This window comes from Beta vulgaris, chromosome 2 (assembly GCF_026745355.1).
Source record: "Beta vulgaris subsp. vulgaris cultivar EL10 chromosome 2, EL10.2, whole genome shotgun sequence".
Lineage (NCBI taxonomy): Eukaryota > Viridiplantae > Streptophyta > Magnoliopsida > Caryophyllales > Amaranthaceae > Beta > Beta vulgaris.
The window spans coordinates 54749854-54772034 of NC_079203.1; the positions used below are offsets into that span (position 1 = coordinate 54749854).

At 37.0% G+C, this 22181-nt stretch overlaps 2 protein-coding genes across 5 annotated transcripts; both read left to right on the top strand.

The window, feature by feature from the left end:
* The first annotated feature begins 340 nt into the window (after positions 1-340).
* LOC104904115 (DNA replication complex GINS protein PSF2) lies at positions 341-21522 on the top strand. Of its 4 annotated transcripts, none has more exons than XM_048639596.2 (10): positions 341-569; positions 699-748; positions 856-930; positions 1024-1138; positions 1397-1496; positions 1579-1609; positions 1699-1791; positions 4977-5129; positions 5860-5923; positions 6888-7175. In XM_048639596.2, exons 2-9 carry the CDS (start codon positions 701-703, stop codon positions 5878-5880), a joined length of 636 nt encoding a protein of 211 aa, XP_048495553.1. In that variant the 5' UTR covers positions 341-569; positions 699-700; the 3' UTR covers positions 5881-5923; positions 6888-7175. The 4 variants fall into 4 exon arrangements, 2 of the variants coding, with proteins under 2 accessions (XP_048495553.1, XP_010690611.1); XR_791596.4 differs by adding an exon at positions 21282-21522 and having other exon boundaries at positions 343-748; positions 6888-6980; XR_791597.4 differs by adding an exon at positions 7316-9834 and having other exon boundaries at positions 343-748; positions 6888-6980.
* On the top strand, positions 14567-18439 carry LOC125494941 (uncharacterized). The gene has a single exon (XM_048638875.2). It carries the CDS (start codon positions 14567-14569, stop codon positions 18437-18439), a length of 3873 nt encoding a protein of 1290 aa, XP_048494832.2.
* Positions 21523-22181: the final 659 nt, after the last annotated feature.

A 22181-nucleotide genomic window follows, 5' to 3' on the forward strand; every position in this document is an offset into this window, starting at 1 on the left:
GTTTAAAATTTGAAACACAACACAATTGAGTATGATATAAACTCAAATTAGAAAAGTGCTTGCTTTACATGAGGCAATGAATAAACATGTCATAACTCAAAAAGATTGTAAAAATCCCTATAAAGATCTATGTCATACTATGAGGATAATCTACTCCTTCCATCGCCATTGTTCGTCTCAAACTTTTTGTTTTGACATATTCTCAAAAGATTGTCCATATTAAAAAATACAATAAACAACCATCACAGTATTTCCAATTTCTCACATTCACTTTATATGATCATTTCATTTATGTCTTTTATAATATCCACTTAACAAATGCTTTAGAAAAATAAACCCAAACTCAATCAGGACGAACTAATGAAAACCGATACACTTTTATTATAAATCACAATTCCAAGGGACAAACCTAATTGGGCCAATAAGTGTTTGCTTCACATCGGGCTGTAACAGTTGTTTAAATCTTGATCCAATTTTTTCTCTTTGCAGTGTTAAGATGAGAGAAATTCAAAAGTGATTTCTCACTTGCACAGTTGCACTAGTTAGCTCAGTTTTTTCCCGCCAACATAGTTAGGGTTTGCAATTTCACTGAATACATTGACCCAATTTTTCCCTAATTCGCATTTTTCTTAGGCAAAATTCAACTGTGAATTTTAAATCTAAGCAGTTTGCAGCTAATTTCTTTGTCCAATTTTCAGAAATGGCGGGCCAATCTGATCCCCAATCTTCAGTATTCTCAGCAGCCGAGGTAACCTAATATCACCTTCATCAATTTTTTTTTTGCCGATTTTTTCAGTTATATTGTATATTTGTATCTTCCTTCATTGTTGTGCAATTTTTTTGTGGTTATTGTAGATGGAATTCTTGGCTGAAGATGAAATGATTGAAATTGTGCCCAATATGAGAATGGATGCTCTCAATTTGATTTCGGTAATTTAAGTTGTTCGATATTTTCTGTTCGATTTTTCAATTTTGCCCTAATTAGTTAGAAATTTGAATTTAGCAAATTGGTTTGATTGTTAGGGTGATTATGGCCCTTTCCGGCCCCAAATAGCAACGAAAGTTCCGTTATGGCTTGCTGTGGCACTGAAGAAAAGAGGGAAATGTACTGTTCGACCGCCCGAGTGGATGACGATTGGTGGGTATTTTGTTTGAGTTTTGTCGTAAAATTTCATCTTCTCGAATATAGATTTTTGTTGGAGTGGATTGACATTATGAAGTTATGACAACATATAGGTCTATAGAGTTGGTATCTTTCTTCATTGTTGTTTAAGTAGTTGGAACATAAGTCATGGAGTGCATTACAATTTTAGTTCATTTCCATTAATGTTCAGACATGATATCATTGGGCGTGTAACAGAGATGACTTTTAGTATTATACATTTGTGTATACCAGATAGGTTAACACAAATTTTAGAAGCTGAGCGAGATTCCCCTAAGGAGTTTCAGCCACTACCTTTTCATTATGTGGAAATTTCGCGACTTCTCTTTGACCAGTAAGTTCTTTTCACATGGAGTCCTACTTGATTCCCGGCCTTTTTTTTGGTTGAACTGAATGAGATTTTATTTTCATGCCAGTGCCAGGGATGATATTCCAGACATATACATGGTAAGTTCCATAGAATTTTGAGACCATAAATCTTATGCATTTTAAGTTTGAAAACTAAATGAGACAGTAGTCCACACATGTGTATGTAGGTAAGGTCCCTTATTGAAGACATCAGGGATGTGAGATTCCATAAAGTGGAGTCTGGATTGGAAACCATATCTGCTCGGACGCATGCAGTGAAGGTATTGTTTGTTGCTTTAGACTAAGCTTGTCATTGGCAAAGACATAATGATTGCTTTTCATAGTTGTGCCTTCCATGAATTTCTATGAAAAATTAGCTTCTAGAGAATCTGCTGGTGGTCTATTCCCTTACTTTTGCTTTAGTTAAGGCCAATTATATGCCTAACTTCTGCAGTTTCTTGGTTCTATCCTAGCATATTAGTAAGAATGATGAGACAAAATAACATTTTCCAATCTGGGCCGGGGAATGCCGGGCAGTGGATGTTGGCAATAGATAGGTACTTTACTACTTTAATAGGAGCTCTATGACAATTTCAGAGATCAATCTCAAAGAACAACAGCTCCCCAGGTACAAATGCTTTGGGGAAATGGATCCATTTAAACAGCTCTGGACCCAACACTAGCGTCCCATCTTGCCACTAGATGAGCTGCCATATTGCCCATCCTTCTCACATCATCGCAAGGAAAATAATTAAAATCCATGCTTGCCTTAAAAATATCATCATGAATAAGGTAGAGAGGAGCAGCCTGTCCATTCTCCAATTGGTTCACATGGTCGCATCACATTCAAAGAATCACTTTCAAGCATCACCCTTGAAAAGCCCAACCTATTTGTCTTAAAGGCCATACCTAGCTGCTGCGGCGTCTTCCAGCTCCAACCGCATCTCATCCACAACCTGCACACGGCAAGAACAAGCAGCCACTCTGTTCGTTTCCTTAAATATGGCCATCAACATTGATTAAATAGGCCTCTGATGTGGATCCATGGACATGCCTGCCACATCTGCCACCACTCCGATTGAAGACAATGGGTCAACTGCTTTTGAGGTTTCATTCCTACACACGCTAACCAATGTAAATCTGCTGTGACACACATAGCATCAGGAGTTCGAGAACCAGCTAGTTCCTATACATCCACTCAGAGCCCAGAGTGAATTGACAAAGGTACGGAGCTTTTCCACATGCACCTTGCTGGTTACCCTTTCCAGTCTCCCCAAAGGACGAAGTGGGAGTGTCGTTCTGCAGACCAGCAAAGCTACTGTCGGACCAGATATTATTTGCATATAAACAATTAAGATGGAATAAATAGTGGTCTTATCTCCAGTTTCACGAACCTGCCACCTGGCACAATATGATGTTGCCGCAATCAGTCTTTCACTGCCAAGCAGCCCTTACAAGTTCTCCAACATAGCGATTTAACTTTGGAAATGACCTAATCTTCCATCATCCATTAGTCATTTTCTTTAGCCTCAAACTGTACGACCAAGCACGCATATGGCCCATTATACCAAGCCAATAACCTGAGAGGACGCCACTAGACCACCAATGAAGTCTATCACGGGGCCACGAAAGAGATAGAGGGATATCATTGCCCAGGCTATATTCTTCTTTTCTTTTTTTTACTAAAATATTGAACACCTTTTCGTAGTACCATTGGCCACTTTTAATCAATCAGGTCCGAAACCTTTAACTTGTGATCAACGTTCCCAGTTGGTGTTGAAAACCAAGAAAGAGCCATCACCTGGAAGCCAAGCATTGTTTCAAACCTTAATATTTAGGCCATAAGCCACTCATGACTTAAGCCTCTCTAACAGTAAAGTCTTATCTATCCAATTGCTATGGCAAGAATAGCGAGCTCCCTATATACATGGGAACCTCCAAATGTTAGCTCCCCTATTAGCCTCAAGAAAGTCAGAATACTTGTAATACAGAGCCTTTAAAACACAGTGCAATAGTGGGCTCGAAACTTTAGGAAGTCTTCAACCTTCTTGGGCAAGAAGAGACTTGATTAAAGCATTTGAGATCCCAAAAGCCCATTCCTCTCGTAGACTTTGGCATACCCAGTGCATTGCTATTATGCCAATGTTAAACTTCCTCTCCACATCCTTTGATCCGCACCAATAAGGACCGCATAGACCATGAATATCATCCAAAAAACCATGGGATCCCTAAGTATACTCATCATATAGGTGGGAATAACTTGGGCTATAACTTTGATGAGGACCTCCGTACTGGACGAGACAAAGTGTTTCTTTTAAATCTTGCAGTGTCTTCCTGACCCTCTCTTTCAAGGAAACACACGGAAAATTTTGAACTGCCTATAGTCATTGGTTGTTGTGATGCATTTGGCAAGAGTAGCGTGTGATGATTTAATGACTTTACCAGAAAACTGGCTGTAGACTCTGGCAATGCTATCGGGCTAAACAGGGAAATTGAGATGGTTGTGGTGTATCCGTGTATGCCATGTTTTTCGTTATTATAACAAAGAACGAAGACATATTTTCACATAAAGTTTATGTTGTTTAGGGTGTGATGATCATTGTGATTTAGGGTTCTTTAAAGTACCTTATCTTAATTGGATTAGTTCAACGACTTATTGTTAACACAACATTTGAGGTACATAGTGGCGTGAGTATTAAGCAATGGCATCTTGCATTTTCATATGGCTCAAGTACTCGCTTTCAGACTTACTAGCAAAACTAGCTCCCTTTATAATTATGACACATGAAGCCTTCATATATGGACTTTCAGATGATTGGAGGAGTTTTAATTATTGGCTAATTGTTTAAGTAACGTGGCTAATTGTTTAAAGTAATAGAAAAACATGTTGGATATCTATATGGCAATGATAACATGAAACTGCAAGCTGTCTTCTCGACAATGATGTAGCATCTTTGGTTCATCTGCACTGTATTGTTATAGGAATTTTTTCTCCCGCTTAGTTAGAATTTAGAATGATGAGGACAATAGTTAAACAATAGGACTTTGTTTGTGTAAAGGCGTGTATGCAATTTATCAAGTGGGTGTAATTACTTAGATCTATACAATAGTTTGAGGGTTTTGTCAATCTTAATGTTACTCTTAGGTCCAACCGTTCAGTTGTTAGTGTCAGCTTTGTTACTGTAAATTCGCTGCAACTGCTAGTTTTACAATTTTACTACTTGAATATTGTCATGTAATGCTGTTACTTCTCAATCATTCTGGTTGCTATTATTCATTCAGAAGAATTTGGCTGTGAAACTAGGCAACTCCCATGTATTTTTGCTATGCTTCCCTTTTCTCAGGATTCAGGACATATTTGGGTTTAATGCTGCCCCACAGAACATATTGGAGAGTAATGCTTCTATTGTGCACTCATGTTTATGTAGTTCTCATTTATATCCGTTGCCTGTGATCTTGGTACCAGCTGAAAAATCTTTCTGCAATGGAGGTGAATATTGTGCGTCCATTTGTTATAAGAACACTCCAGGCATTCTATAAGCATGACAGTCCAGAGATGATTCAACAACCGGTTCAAATGTCTAGTAGACGACCACAAGTCACCGATCGTGGGCCAAGAGTAAGTGTCATTCTTGCAAGTGTAGACATAGATGTGAGATTGTGTTTTGATGTAACCACATAGAATAATGTGCTCTCAAGCTTATCCTAGGTTCCATTTTAGGCTTCAGCATGTAATACAAAGGCTACCGTATTTAGTAGCTGTGATTGAGTTTGAGTAATTTCCTTATTGAACTATTTAATGTCCTTTCCTTTTCTTTTCTTTTTTTCATCGTAATGTGCAAGGCCATTCGTATAATCAACATGTCTTGCCTGTATATCTAGCTGTTTTGAGCTTCGAATTCTAATAGAAACATGTCGAGTCCACCTTGAGCTGCATTAGTTGTCATGCAGGTGTTAGTCTTTTAAGCTGTGGATGTGAAATCTTATGGATGTCCTATACGGATCCATCAAGAGTTTTAGAAATATGAAGTTTTATGATTATGCACTTTGCTCTTCTACTTTTTTGCTTATGTTTTTTTTTTTGAAGAATGTACTTGTGCTGTTCTCACTTATCAGGTGGCTTTTGTGCACATGCCCATTTTTGCTTCAGTTATATAATACATCGAAAATGAAAATGTCTTTGAACAGATTTTATTTATGAACTACTGTGTTAGAGTCGGTATGATTACCAAGTGCTGCTGCTAATAGAACTTAGGTAGAACTGTAGAAGTGGAACTGATATCTCCATCGACTCCATGACTTGCAAACTATAATGTCTAATGTTCTGTGTTTTTCCTTTTCATTTACAGAGGGACTTGCGTCGTCGATAGGAAGATTAAGCCTCTTGCAAATATTTGTTTCTCCTTGTTGCTGGTAAGTGATTCATGCCCTTAATTCTGATCAACATAGTAGGTTTATCTTATAAATTCTCCACCTATTCTTATTGTTATTTTGGCCTATTGCACTGGCATGATGAAGGTTTCTTTATTAGGAGTAGTTGTCTCTCCTAGTAACGCCAATCCTAACAAAATACGATTAATTTTATCAAACCCCAATATGTTACTTGCTTTTCATTTGGTGGGAGTTCGATCATTAATGGTAGTTCATCGGACAATTTATTATTGGAGTCTTCTAATAATTCTAAAAGACTAAAACATCAATTATGTATGAACTAGTGCAAAATTTTAAAATACCAATTTTAAGAATTGGTTTAATTATAAGCTTGAACATGTCAGAAGCTGTTGCTGTCAAATAAAGTCCATAGATATTTAAACATTTGGAATCTGCAGTTACAATGTTCGTAGTCTTGGGGAACATAAAGGACACCAGAGAAGTCAATAACAGAGACATGGAGTTAAAACGAGTATAATAATTTATATTTAGCAATAACTTTCAATGCTAACTGGTTTGAATAAACAAGGAAACTGTAGATTTTAGAAAGTCAGTAGTTGATGAAGATCATGCAAGATACTCAACTAGAATATCTTTCCATCGTTGCGGGTTGCATGTTAACTTTTATGGTACTTTATCTAGTCGAGGAGAGATGGTCACGAACCAACTGGTTATATTCTACAATTACAAGTGGCTGCTTTCAACTTAATCTGAGTTTCTACTTCGTGTTCTGTTAGTATTCCTCGTACGATATTATAATTTTGAGCAAAGTCGTGGTGTGATGGTAATGTTTATTTATAAGTACATGGCAACTTGATTATTGTATTCCATGAATGTCATGTTTTCTTTAGAAGCTGTTTATTCAGCTTAGTTTTGTTGTTTTTGAAATGTCCTTATAGTGTATGATCCTGAAAGGTTGTATTGGAAATTCATTACATCCTGGCAGGTTGTCACCTTTGTGGTTCCTTCTCAATGAGCACATGGCTATCTACAAATATTATTTAGGCTAACTGATGTTTGTAACCTGCACATAAATTATGTAAGTCATTGAACAATTCTCCTTTCTTTAATCCGTTTTTAGCATTATTTGTTCTTTGATCATGGATGGTTGTGGACGGATGATCTTCACATGAACAATTGTTTCTTGGTTGTTATTTTTTCAATCAACTTGCATAGTACGAGGGAATCTCCGTATTTAGTGCCCCGATAGTTGGGGTTTCATTTCTCATTCAAACTGGCTTTTTTTATATTATCTGGTGCTTTAGCATACTGCTCTGAAATGGAGAAGTATTCCATAGGAGAAATACCATTTCTTTATTTCTTCTCGTTTCTCACCCTTGTACTTATATATTGGACTTCGTCCCCGCATCATAGATGGTTAACTGTCGTGGAACATCTGGAGATCGCAGTAGAAAATTTGTGGAATACGCGACTAGTGGTTGTGGTGGTGGTGAACTGTGGTGCATTCGACAATGCTTTTTTAAATAAAAATGATTGTGAGGACTGGCGAAATGGCAATACAACCAAATAATGCCCAAGTTTTTGGCATTTGTTATTTGGTAGAAGCTTGTTTACTTGTTATCATATTCATGTTTTTCTTGTTGTATGCAAGTTTTCCCACTTAAGTTGCACGACATGTTAGGAAAATGGAGGAATGATTGATTAGTTTGGTCTTTTGCCTATAAATGTCTTTCTTTATCAATAGGGTACAATGAAAGTTGGAGAGTATATTTTGGTACCAATTCTTTTGTGAATGAAAGTTCACCACGCATGTTTTGTATGAAGAATTATTATAGGAGTTATTGGTTTATCACTGACATGCCTTGAGATAGTATGTGTCTTTTGCAGAATTAATATGCCCACATCCCCGATAATTTGTGCCAATTATTTTGTCAATAATGCACACAATTTTGGAAAGTGTCTAAAAATTTGCCACACCGCTTTTTGGGAATTCTTGTCATTAGTGCATATGCTTACCATTTATTCCTATAATTTCTTTTGAAACTTCGTTGTAGTGCTGAAATATAGAACTCTCTTCGTAACGAATTACTAGCAATATTTGGTATTATTTGTGAGAAGTAAAATATTCAGTTGTTACTAGTAATTCGTTACGAAGGAAGTACTTTATATATTAACTTCTACATTCTACATATATAAACAGAGTAATAATAAAGAAAATTTCAATTACTGAGGCTCATAAGCCTTATCTTCATTTTTTAGATGTTTTTGTGCTTGTTTGCTCGTATAGATAAAACATGGGAAATATGAGTTTTTGAGAAGTGGGTAAATGTGAAACTTTTTGGTGGCAAATTAGAGGTAATTGCTAAAAGGTTAAAAATTCTAAGGAAGTGGATAAATATGGGAAGTAGAAGGTCAAGTTATACTTTTCACGAATGGAGAATAAGTTATTTAGGTCTCTTGAGGCATGTAAAATTTCCTAAAATCGACCAAACAATAATTTTATACAGAAAAACAGCATTGCAAATATAATAGTTTCTCTATTCAGCCAAACAATTGATTATCATTAGATGACAAGAGTTTTTCTTCAAATACTTCTGTATCTGTATGGAAAGGATTTCAACTCTATACTATACCTATAGATTCTACTCAACTCTATCCGGAGATAGTTTTTACTCCCTCCATAACGAATTACTAGCAACGTTTGGTATTATCTGTGAGAGGTAGAATATTTACTTATTGCTAGTAATTCGTTATCGGAGGGAGTACATTGTTTAAAATCAACCATTTAATTTTGACAATCTATTATAGATTGTATGGAAAATGAGTTGGCTTTAAATGTTGAACGAGTTGTTTTGAAGTGAACTTTTTCTTTTGAATCTTACCATGATTCAATTACTTATGTTGTTTTAAGATATAAAGTTTAAAGTTCTCCTAGAAGTAATAGCTTTTAACATTTAATTTTGTATAAAATGGAAGTGTATTTTAGTAATGTTTATTATCATTTTTCATCAATGCATTTTGTAAAAAACCTAATGGTTTAGATCAATCATGATTAATAAGGTAAGTTGAAGTCTGTTGCAAGTAAAGGGAGAAGGGGATTACGGGAATTCCTCTTACAAGGGTGGAACTTGGTTTTAGAGTCGGAGATGATGCTAATTCCAATAGGCTATCACTCACTGCTCAATTAATCATGAAATATATATCTTTTTAACGGTTTTATTGTAGGGAAGTCTTGTAAATTATTATCTATATCACTAATATAAGTCGTACCCGTTTTCAGAAAATTTAACTTTATAGGTAACTTTCCATGAAGAAGGGAACTACCTTTTTTTGAATTCTTTTGATTTATGCTTTTTTTTTTGTTTTGGTTTTTGGCTTAGTAAAATGATTTAATCAAGTTGCATTTTGTGGTTGCACTTGCAGCCTACTCCTTTATTGCCAGTAGAGTAAGTAACGCTGACATTTTCCTAACTACAAGTGACAACTACCTGTCACAGGATTAAGATGAACTCCATAAAAGCCTCCAATCACTTAGCAAATAAATAAATGCTCCGGTTATAGTATTAATAAAGATATCCTATAGTACATACATTAAGATGGTCCAAGGAATAAAATATTTTTTCTTGCATTTAATGGTTGCCAAGTGTATGATTATTGGAGTAATACAAGTAGGCTGCAAAGAATCCATGTTGCTTTGAAGGAACAAGGAAAAAGATGAGGGACCATGATGATTGTATCTCTTATTTATTGTAAAATAAGACTTTGTTTCTTTGGACTAATTTTCAGTTTAATTCTTTTAGTTATGCTCAATTTAATCTAGTTCAATGTCTTTCAGTTTAAAAGAACGGTGTTTAAGTATTTATTAGAAGGAGACTGATAAATGTTATATTTTAAAGATCAATATAATAATAAACAACTTAATAGACTTTTAATAGACGGTTATGCAAGATTGAAAGGAGTATCTGATTATTAAACTCTTTTCTCTTGTGATGGATAATTTTACACTTAAACTTAATATAACTAAATTACAAGTTAAAAAAAAAATCTGTCCAATGGATAATCTATATGCTAAACATAGGCATTAATAATGTATTGATAGTATGAAAACAATAATTACTACTTAGGGGGTTCGAATATATGAATTCAAGGGGAAAACTTCATCTACTCGATGGAAATGTTTTTCCAAATGTATAATTTTTTTTTGTAATTCGCATGAAATGGACATTAACAACAAGTGTGATTTAACTCAAAAATGGAGAATATGTTTCTCCCCTTGTCCCGTAATATAATGTTTGTTTCTTTTTCGCACTCATGTGTATAGTGTGTATGATACATTTAAGGTTTTAATGTGCTCATATGGAGTTTTAATTATGAGCAATAAATTAGCTTTAGAAATACCATATATTTTCAAGTGTATAATAAAATTTGTAATCCACATGAAATAGACATTAGCAACAAGGGTGATTTAACTCAATAATAGAGAATATATTTCTCCCTTTATCCCATAATAATTAATATGGTTTTTGTTTCCTTGCTGTGTCCCAAAATATAGTATTGGCTAATTTTTTTAATTCCACATTTTTTCATTATTTGTTTTTTAAAAAAAGTTCCAACATCATTTATTTGCTTCTTGAAATTAGTTTTTTATTCTTTGTTTATTTAATCCAAAGATTGAATTAGTCATATATTGACGCTATTTTACCCACTATTCTCCATTGTATTTCCTAAAATCAAATTCGCTCCCACAATATTAATCACTTATCAGTTTTTGTCCATTCATCTTAATTATTCGTGGAAAATAAGAAACAATTATTGTATTGTTTGACAATAAGTGGATAGTTGTTAACTGTTAGCTTATCCTATTAGTTGATAGCTCATAGTTGATTGTATTAGCTGATTTTATTTACTATTTGTTTAAGGTGATTGGTAAGTAGTCGATAGCTGATTGCTACATAATTCTATAATATGACCAATAAGGACATGTGCATAATCCATATTGTAACTTTTATGGTTTATTAATGTAATTTTCAAGAACTTTAGGACATAAACGTATTTTGACTTACTCATCTCTAAATATCTAATGCCAAAAAACTCCTTTCTCAACTTTTTCTAGAAAATCTTTCTAGCCCAATTAGCTATTTGAAATCTCTATTTACCAATTACTCAAATTAAAAAATTGATTAATTGAATCCTCTAATATGAATTCAAACTTCTAATTTTTCTCCTAAATCTCTCATCACTATATAAGGTCTTTATATTATGGAATGGAAGGAGTGCGTTACAAGTATTATTTATCTTGTGAGAATATTATCTAATAGCTAGAAGCAATCTCTCGAAGAAAGCAAACTAACAACAAATGCAAAATGCTAAATACTATGTGCTTAAATAAAAGAAGGGAAGGAGAATTTAGCCTCTAGGCTTATAGCATATACGAATATGCCACATTTAGATCTTTGAATTGGGTAGGCATGTAAGAGAAATACCTTAATCTATAACACATTATGCTCTTTTTGTCCCTACTTTATCTACCCTAGTCCCTACCCTATAATAAGTTGGAGTCTTTTAAAAAAAATTGATCTCAAGACTCAAAGTTGTTACTAGTAGTGATCCAAGAACATGTGAAGAGTCCCATTCTTCATTTATTGTTTTTCTTTTTTTGTGTGGTATTAAGTTATTGTTTGGATAATATCCATAAGTATTAAAGAGAAAGGTGCATGAATGAATTTCCTTTGGTGTATAGACATTTTGAAACCCATTGTAGTAATTTCCTTGGTTATCAATGAGCACATTGGCGTTATTTATTTATCATTTTTTATAAGGAAAATAGACTTAGGATGACACTCTAGTCTAGGGGCCAGCCTAAAACATCCTTTTGGATGATAAGGGAAAGATCCATATAGTATGTGAGGATCCAGTATAGTAAAAAGGGGTGTTTGATTAGGCAAAAAGAAAAAATAATTAAGGAAAAGTGGTTTGCGTTTTTTTTTTTTATTTGTGAAAGATGAAGAAATGCTATCTCAATAGTGACTGTTATTTATTAGAGAATGTAACTCATTCATGATCAATTTTAGATGGTTCATATCTTAATTAAGAGAGAACGTGAATATTTTTTTGATAGGTGTTTGATTATGCAAAAAGAAAAAATAATTTAGGAAAAGTGATTTGCGTTTATTATTTTTTTTGTTTGATTTGTGAAAGATGAAGAAATGCTATCTCAATAGTAAAAAATATTTTTTTTATAACGTAAATTATCAAAAAAAAGGGGTTTATGTTTACTTTCATCTTTCCCTTCTCCTATTTATTACTCCCTCCGTTTCTTAAAGATCTTCCCACTTACGGTTCCTACAGATACCAAAGAAAATCAAGTTGTGTGGGGCATGGTGTGAGTAAAGTAGGAGAGAGAAAGGGGTTTAGATAAATAAACAAATATAAAGGGGTTAAAGTAGGAGAGAGAAAGGGAGTAAAATTGAATTAATAATGTAATGGTGGACCATATGATAGTGACATGAGAGGGTAAATAGGGAAATTTGTTTTGCCAAATAAGGAATAAAGCAAAAGAGGGAAGATCTTTTGGAAACACCCTTAAACGGAAAGAGGGAAGATCTTTAGGAAACGGAGGGAGTATTTCTTTTTTTTTTCCTTTTCATTGTTTGATTTTCTCTCCAACTCTTGCAAATATTTTATTATAAAAAATTCACATTTATATCTCTATTCTTTGCCTTCATCTTTCCCTTCTTCCATCTATTATTATCTCCCTTCCTATTTCATACTTAGATTTCCTCTCCAACTCTTGCAAATAACCAAACACATGAAAGTTAATTTGTAATTGTGGTTTTAATTTGTTTAATAAATCATTTTGCATAGAAAAGGGTTCATTGTTGAACCACATGCAACTCAAATGTACCAACATATGTGAATAAGAAGTAGGGAAGTAACTTTTTTCCTATAGGCAAATTTTTTCCTAGAGTCCCCTTCTCTCTGAGATAGGGTTTGTTGTTCCCAGTGCGTCTGGCCCGTGTCGTCGCTAGTGCGGCCAAGGGTGGATAGTATGGCGGACGACATTGTTGACCGGTGCTCGCGACTTACGATTGATGATGAGGAGAACGAGGTGGTTGATCTTGGTGGCGTGCCGTCGAGTAATTCCACGACAAACACCTCGTTGATGTTGGTTGGAAAAGTGATTTCGGATCGGGCGGTGAATTTGGATGCCCTAAAACGAACTATGAATCAAGTATGGGCTCTAAATCGGGGTATGATTGTGCGAGCAATTGATGTAAACACCTTTATCTTCCAATTCTTCCATTGGAAAGATAAGGACAAGATTCTCGCAGGGAGACCGTGGTGTTTTGATCAAAAGCTTCTGGTTTTGAATGAGATTAATGGTGATGAACAACCTTCGCAAGTGAGATTGGACTCTTCTCCGTTTTGGGTAAGGTTGTACAACCTCCCTTTTAACTGTAGGGCACGGACTGAGGTTGAGGCTATTGCGGGATGCCTAGGACCTGTGCTGGATGTTGATCTGGAGGATTTAGGGTTGGAACGGTTCTGCAGGGTGAAGGTGTTATTAGATATCAATAAACCGCTGCGGCGGAAACAGCGAATCCGGCGTAAAGATGGCTCGTTGGCGATGATTGAGTATAAGTATGAAAGACTCCCGCACATCTGCTTCCGGTGTGGGGTTTTGGGGCATGGTGATAAAGATTGTACGTTGGAAATGCCGGAGGAATGTGATGTTATGCTGGGATGGGGGGCATGGCTGAAGGCTTCCCCATTAAAGGGTAGAGCTCGTAATATTGAGGAGATAAATGTGTTAAGGGCTCGCAAGAAAATATCGTTTGTGGTTAGAGGGGTAGGAGATGAGGTAAAAGTAGTAGGGGGGTTGGCTGGGGAGGATCTGAAGAGGCAGAAGGAGGTGACGGGTGTTAATGCGTTGACCCCTGGGAATGATGCTGTTTCCTGTGTGGAGAAGGGTAGACACGCAATTATGAGCAGTGCGATGGGTGAGGGCCCCTTAGTAGGGACAGGGGAGGGTGGGTTACAGAATTTGGAGGCACGTGTAGGGGACACCATTAATATGGGGGAGGATATGGGTCCAAGGGCAATAAATGAGTCTGTCAATATTCAGTGCCATGTTGGTGATGGGATGTGTGATGATGTGACGGGGCAGCTAGTGCACGCCGGGGAGGAATTGGAGAACACCACTCAGCCGCCTTTTCTTCAATTCCAGGTGGGTCCTTCTACTGGTCCCTCTAGGAAATGGAAGAGCAAAAAGAAATATACTAAGTCCACAGGTATGTCTGGGCCCCCCAATAATATTATTGTAGCTCCCCTAGCTCCTACTAATATTACACATTTTTCGATGGACTTTGGTGGTAATTCACTGGACATGGACATGGACCCCCAGGGTGGGAAACGCAAAGCTGTGCTATTAGATTTAAATGATGAGGAGAATATTGTGGCAGATTGTAGAAAAAAAATGAAAGGTTCTGATTCCCAGGGTCAGGGTTTGACCCAAGTAGCGGAGGTTGGTCTCGCCCAACCCCGCGAAGAGCAATGAAAATTTTAAGTTGGAACTGTCAGGGCCTGGGCAACCCTTGGACAGTTAATGCTCTTCACTCGCTGTGTTGGCGGGATAGGCCTAACATTGTTTTCCTTATGGAGACAATGGTGGATTCGAAAGTTCTTGAAAAGATTCGGAATCGATGTGGTTTCTCAGATGGAATTTGCTTGAGTAGTAATGGACATTCAGGTGGTTTAGGGCTTTGGTGGCAAGGCGTTGAGTTGGAGGTGCAATCTTTTTCGGCTCATCATATTCATGGTGTTGTGTTGGATGAGGATAGAGGCCCTTTGTGGGATGCGGTAGGCATTTATGGGTGGCCGGATAGTGCAAATAAACACTTGACATGGCAATTAATGCGCCAGGTAAAACAACAATGTGGTGAAGCTGTAGTTTATTTTGGGGACTTTAATGAGATTGCAAGTAATGAGGAGAAAGAGGGTGGTGTAACGAGGGGAGAGAGATTGTTGGATAGTTTCCGGGAAGCGCGCGATGCTTGTGATGTTCGGGATTTGGGGTTCAGGGGCTCGAAGTTCACCTGGCAGAGGGGAAATTCTCCTTCGACACTCATCAGGGAGCGTTTAGATAGGATGTTGGCGAATGGGGGGTGGTGTGACTTGTTTCCTTCGTGGGAGGTGCTGCACCTCCCTAGGTACCGATCGGATCATTGCCCTTTGCTATTGAAGTCGGGTGTGAATGATTCGTATAGGCGGGGCAATAAGCTGTTTCGTTTTGAAGCTATGTGGTTATCTAAAGAGGAGTGTGGCAAACTTGTAGAAGAGGCTTGGTGTGGGGCAAATGGTGTGGACATGGGGCAGCGCATTGAGGAAGTCTCGCGAAGGTTGTCCTTATGGGCAACATCTACTTTTGGTGTGCTAAGGAAGAAAAAGAAGGAGGCTATGGCCCGCCTCAACTTACTGCAGCAATGTGTCCCGGATGCGGCTACTCTTGAACAATGTAATAACATCTCCAGGGAGCTTGATGAGATTCATAAGTTGGAAGAATCGTATTGGCATGCTAGAGCCCGTGCGAACGAAATTCGAGATGGGGACAAAAATACGAAATACTTTCATCATAAGGCAAGCCAAAGAAAGAAACGGAATATGATTCATGGTTTACTTGATGAGAATGGAGTGTGGAAAAAAGGTAAGGAGGAGATTGGTTTGATCGTTAAGGACTATTTCACGGGACTTTTTGCTAGTTCTCATCCGGTGGATATGGACGCTGCGGTGGGGGGGATTACCCATTGTGTTTCGGATGCTATGAACAGTAATTTGACTAGGAGCCCCACGGGGGAGGAGGTCCGAGAGGCTTTGTTTGCCATGCACCCGAATAAAGCTCCAGGTATGGATGGTTTTCACGCATTATTTTTCCAGAAATTTTGGCACATTGTGGGTCCCGGGGTTATTTCTTTTATTCAGGATTGGTGGATGGGCCGGATTGATTTGAGCTCTTTGAATCGAACTTGTGTTGTCTTGATTCCTAAATGTGCGAATCCTCGCTCAATGAAGGACTTTAGGCCTATTAGCCTTTGCAACGTCCTGTATAAAATTCTTTCGAAAACTCTTGCTAATCGTCTAAAATGTGTCCTTCCGGATATTATTTCCCCTAATCAGAGTGCTTTTGTTCCCCGACGGTTAATAACTGATAATGCTCTAGTGGCTTTTGAAATTTTTCATGCCATGAAAAAGAAGGGTAGCGAGGGTGCTGGCTTGTGTGCTTTAAAGCTGGATATGAGTAAAGCCTATGATAGGGTGGAATGGTGCTTCCTGGAGAGGGTGATGCAGAAGATGGGTTTCTGTGGGGAATGGATTGATAAGATTATGTCATGCATTTCTAGTGTGTCATTCTCTTTCAAGATAAATGGGGCGATTGAAGGTGTGCTCCATCCATCGAGGGGCTTGAGGCAAGGGGACCCTATTTCCCCCTACCTCTTTTTGATTTGTGCAGATGCGTTTTCTACTATGTTAACGAAAGCAACTCAGGAAAATAAGATTCATGGGGCTACGATTTGCAGAGGTGCGCCTATGGTTTCTCATTTGTTTTTTGCAGATGATAGCATCCTTTTCTCTAAAGCCTCCGTGCAAGAATGCTCTATGGTGGCTGATATTATCAGTAAATACGAGAGAGCGTCAGGACAGATGGTTAATCTCAGCAAAACGGAGGTGGTTTTTAGTAGGGGTGTTCGATGTGAGAGACGGCAGGAGATTGTGAGAATTCTTGGAGTTCAGGAGGTAGAACGTCAGGAGAAGTATTTGGGTTTGCCCACAATAATAGGTAGATCAAAAAAAGCAACCTTTGCGTGTATCAAAGAGCGTATTTGGAAGAAGTTGCAGGGGTGGAAGGAAAAGTTATTATCGAAGGCGGGAAAGGAAATTTTAATCAAAGCGGTGGCTCAGGCGATTCCTTCATATATGATGAGTGTTTTCTGCTTACCTAGTGGCTTGGTGGATGAAATTAACTCTCTCATAGCACGGTTCTGGTGGGGTACAAAAGATGGAGAACGGAAGATGCATTGGCACAATTGGAGCTCGTTATGTATGCCAAAAGCGCAGGGAGGTCTCGGGTTTCGTGATCTTCATTGCTTCAACCTCGCGCTATTGGCGAAGCAGGCGTGGAGGCTGTGTGATGATGATACCTCCCTCTTGGGTATGCTTCTGAAGGCTCGATATTATAAAAGGGGCAGCTTTGTCGAAGCCCGGCGGGGGTATAACCCAAGTTTCACCTGGCGTAGTGTGTGGGGTTCTAAATCTTTGTTACTTGAAGGTTTGAAGTGGTGTGTTGGATCGGGAGTGGATATAAGGGTCTGGGATGACGCTTGGCTAGGTGGTGAGGGCTCTCATTTTGTCCCAACTCCTCGTCCGGATAGTGATATGGATATGAGGGTATGTGAACTGATTGACTACCAAGGTGGTGGATGGAATAGCGAACTAGTGAAGCAAACATTTTTGGAATGTGACTGGGAAGCAGTCTTAAGCATCCCATTATCTCACTATTGGCCGAGGGACCATCGTTTTTGGTGGCCGAGTAGGAATGGGATTTTTTCGGTCAAAACGTGCTATTGGCTGGGGATGCTTGGACATAGTCGAGCGTGGCACCTTCTTAATGGCGATCGGGAGGCTAGTGTGTGGAGGGAGGTGTGGAAGGTTAGGGGACCACCGAAGCTCCAGCATTTTTTGTGGAGGGCGTGCAAGGGTAGCCTCGGGGTAAGAGAGAGACTATTTGCGCGACATGTTAGCCCATCATCATGCTGCTCGCTATGTGGCAATCTTAGTGAGACGATCATCCATGCATTGTTTGAGTGCAGCCAGGCGAAGGAAATTTGGGATGTGAGCCAGTTTACGGCGGTCCTCATGGATGCCCCGTCGTCTTCTTTCACTGAGCGCTTTGAATGGATGGTGAGTAAACTGTCGAAGGAGGAGGTCCGCATTATGTGCTCACTTATGTGGGCTGCATGGTTTTGTAGGAACAAGAGGGTGTTCGAAGACGAGTGGGTTAACGCTCCGGTGGTTGCGAGTAGGTTTGTGCAGCAGGTGCTGGATTATGATACATACGTGAATGGGGTGCTGATGCCGCGTGGATTGACTGGGGATGTAGTGTTGGGGTGGAGCCCTCCGGTGGCGGGGTGTATTAAGGTTAACTTCGATGCTCATCTGGGTCCGGATGGTGTGATTGGTCTGGGTGTGGTGTTTCGAAACCACGAGGGTGGTATAGTGGCGGCTGGTGTGAAGAGAGTGGCGGCAGTTTGGAGTGCGGTTTTGGCCGAAAGCGCAGCAGCTCGTTACGCAATGGAGGTGGCTAGGAGGCTTGGTTATGGCCAGCTTTGGTTAGAAGGCGATGCTTTAATGGTTATTAATGCTGTGAACAAGCAGGAGGAGGGCCTATGTCCACATTTCCGTATTATTAATGATATTGTCCGGATGGCTAGGGAGTTTAATAGTTTTTCTATTTCGCATGTTAAACGAGCGGGCAATACGTAGCCCATCTGTTAGCTCGTTGGGAGGTTCCATGTAATTCTGAACATGTGTGGTTACATTCTTTCCCGCAAAGTGTTTGCACTTTAGCGGCTCTTGATTTATCATAATCTCCCTCTCCCAGCTTTCCTCTCAAAAAAATGTACCACCTTTTAAAACCTTGTAACTACTTCCGTCCTAATCTCCTTGCCACAATAGTTTGTAAGAAAGTAGAGAGAAAGTAAGTGAGTAGGGTGGATGTAAATCCTACATATATAGAGAAACTACCACTTTGTTTTTTTTAGTTGATTCGTTTTTTTGGACATACATGTCAATGCACTATTTTAAACTTTTATATTTATAATTATCAATAAACAAAAATTACAAAAAGTTGATATTATGAAAATATACATTGAGACGAATCTAACAAGATTTCACATGATTATATTTTTTCTGAAGTGTAAATCACAAAAGAGAGTCAAAGTTACACATATAAATAGTATTAAAAGTCAAAAAAACGAATCATTAAAAGAACGGAGGAAGAAAAAGTTTGGTAGATAAAGTAGGACCGACGAAGGCTATGTTCAGTTCACCTGAAATTTTCTGATCTGAACTTATCTGATCTGATCTGATCTGAACTTATTTTTTCTGATCTGATCTTATCTGAACTTATTTTTTCTGATCTGATCTGATCTGATCTGATCTGAACTTATTTTTTCAACAAGATCTTATCTTTTATAAAATATATTAACTATTATATTATTACTTTGTAAATCATTATTATGCAATACATTATAAGATCTTCTTTAGTGTTACTATTATTATCATTTTATTTCTATTACAACTTTTATACAACTTTTATTATTAATAATAATAATTATTATTATCATTATTATAAGAACAACAATAATTATTATAATCATAATTATTATTATTACTAAAAATAATTATATAACTCAAGTCATTATTTTATAACAACACTTTTACAATGTTTCACACTTTCCCTTAAAAAAAAGTTTCACACTTGAGAAGTCGACAAACTAACTCTTTTTTTTCCATATAAAATAGAACAAGATATACAAACAACTATGACTTGAGCAAAAAATAAATAAATATCGTGCAACTTCAAATAGCTAGAGAGATTTGGAATTCGGTAGAAGAGGTATACCGAATCTAAATTTATAATTTGTATGTCACACTTAGCTTATTTTGAAATGTAATCCGAAATTAGTAGTTTCGTTGTCATGAATTTGAGATATCATATTTTATATATTTCTTATTTTTGCGTCAATCTTATGTTCTTAACATGTGGCTTTTAATTTTCTATTATTTAATAACAACAAAATAACTTTGAGGGGAACAACAAAATAACTTAATATAATAATAGCAATGACATTTATAATGGTAACAACAAGATTAATAAATTACCAATATTAATAATTAATGTACAACAACAACAACAATAATAATTCTTTTAAACAAATGTACTAGTAAATAATAATACCCCTTTGTATTTTTTTATCTTTGTCACTTAGAATCTTGACACTATTCACAATTAGAGATAATCTTTTAGATTTTTCTTAATATATAGAAAAAATATAGTCATGTGGGGTCTTGTTTGATTCGTCTCAATGAGTACTTTATTAATATTCAATTATTATAATTTTTATTAATATGTAGTGAAAGATATTTAATAATAATAAGTTTTTAAATATAAGCATGATATGATCTGAACTGATCTGATCTGATCTGGTCTGATCTGATCTGATCTGATCTGATCTGAACTTATTTTTTCTGATCTGATCTGATCTGAACTTATTTTTTCTGATCTGATCTGATCTGATCTGATTAGATCTGAAATAAGCAAAAATAAGGTGAACTGAACATAGCCGAAGTATAAACTAGTGTCGTCTGGATAAATTGTTCCTATAACCTTCAATTAATTGTAGGAACAATTTCACGGACAACTAAGACAGAACGCATCCCTAAATTATTATGACAGATTTGTCAGAGAAAAATTTGCAATTTTAACAATATGTGTCAAGCTTCCAAATTCAAAAGTCAATACAGTCTCAATATTAGAGTGCCATATCGTACATATTTCTACCGAAATCAAAAGTCAAAAAATTCAAATTTGAAAAACTTAAGGTTTTTTATGTGGCTTATATGGCAGGATCGCATTCCCCACAGGCACTTGCTTTCGATTAGAGGCATAACTCAGGACTCCTCCTGTCCGAGATGTCAAACCGACCTTGAACACAGTATGCACATTATTCGGGATTGTAGCAAAAGTAGGGATGTTTGGACTTGCCCGGGGATGCCTGTGAGTACAAATGCGGAGTTTAAAGGGTGGCTTTTGGAAAATATGGTATCCAGGGACCGGTTTTGGGACCTACCTTGGGGATCTCTCTTTCCTTACCTATGCCATGAGATTTGGAAGGATAGAAAGTTGTGTGTTTAAAAATAAGAATCCTTCCCCTTTTAGAGTTATAGGAGCTAGGGCTAGGAGAAAGGTACTCGACTATATTGCCACAGGTTCAACCAGCCAAATTAGGGATCCACTCGTCTTGGTCTACCCAAAAGAGTTCTTAATGATTCATGTTGATGCTTCTTTTGTTGGCCCTAGGGAAGTTGCTGGGATTGGGGGGGTTATTCGTGACGCTGAAGGTAGATGGCTTTGGGGTTTTGTGAGAAAGATTTACACTCATAACTGTTTTGCAGCAGAACTTCTTGCAATTCTTTAGGCCCTCTATCTTGTTGAGAAGTATAACCTCCCAAAGGCGATTATATACTCTGATTGCAAAGATGCGACCCACCTGATCAAGGGGGGTCATTCTGACCTATACTCCAACCTACTTACTATGTGCAGGCAGTGGATAACGAACAAGCCGGACTTGCAGATTAAACATTGCAGCAGGATTTTCAACAAAGTGGCCGATCTCTTGGCCAAAGCGTGTAGGACTATGGATGGTGATAGCATTGTAACTAGGATTTTCCCCTCCCCCCTAGTTATTGTAAGGAACAACTATCTGCGGATTGTAATATGTTTAAGGATTGTAATATGTTTAACGTTATTAATTAATGAATGAATGAATGCTTTGTTTACCAAAAAAAAAAAAAAAAAAAAAGTATGAAGAGGGCATGTTATATATGTACAACCTCAAAGTTTTATTTAAGAGTAGATATGATGTTAATTGTATAGTTCACCGTACCCAACAAGTTAGGTCAACTAAATCTAGTAAATAAAAATTTTAATAAACAAATTTCTGAATCTGGACTTGTTGTGAACTGGGAATTTTTGTTTGACTATATTTCTTCTACTTAAAATCTAAAAATACCTACATTATTTTATGTATTATACTCCTTTTTAATTAGAACATTGACTTAATCATATTAGCATTTATTACTACCTCCGTCCCAAAATATAGTTTTCATTTCCCTTTTTTCACGGTAATTTATGCAAGTAGAATCTAAGAGAGATAGTAAATGTTTTTGTTTATTTAAATAAATGTTATATGAGAAAAGATGATTTTAGGAGAGAGAATGGAGAGTAATTGGTGAAAGTACATTAATTGTAACATTTTGGTTGAATAAACAAAGGAAAAAACAAAATTCAAGTAGCAAATAAATGATATGACACGATTTTTCTAGACAAATTACGAAAAAATATGGAATTAAATATGAAAATGAGAACTTTATTTTGGAACACCCAAAATGAAAATGGAAACTATATTTTGAGACGGAGGGAGTAGATGAAAGAAATAAATTA

What these genes read in the sequence shown, in the direction of transcription:
- LOC125494941 (XM_048638875.2), top strand. Translation starts at nt 14,567, where the DNA reads ATGGTGGATTCGAAAGTTCTTGAAAAGATTCGGAATCGATGTGGTTTC.
- LOC104904115 (XM_048639596.2), top strand. Translation starts at nt 701, where the DNA reads ATGGCGGGCCAATCTGATCCCCAATCTTCAGTATTCTCAGCAGCCGAG. An exon ending in CAGTATTCTCAGCAGCCGAG is followed by an intron (nt 749 to 855) that starts GTAACCTAATAT and finishes TGGTTATTGTAG; the next exon opens with ATGGAATTCTTGGCTGAAGA. An exon ending in TCGCGACTTCTCTTTGACCA is followed by an intron (nt 1,497 to 1,578) that starts GTAAGTTCTTTT and finishes TTTTCATGCCAG; the next exon opens with TGCCAGGGATGATATTCCAG.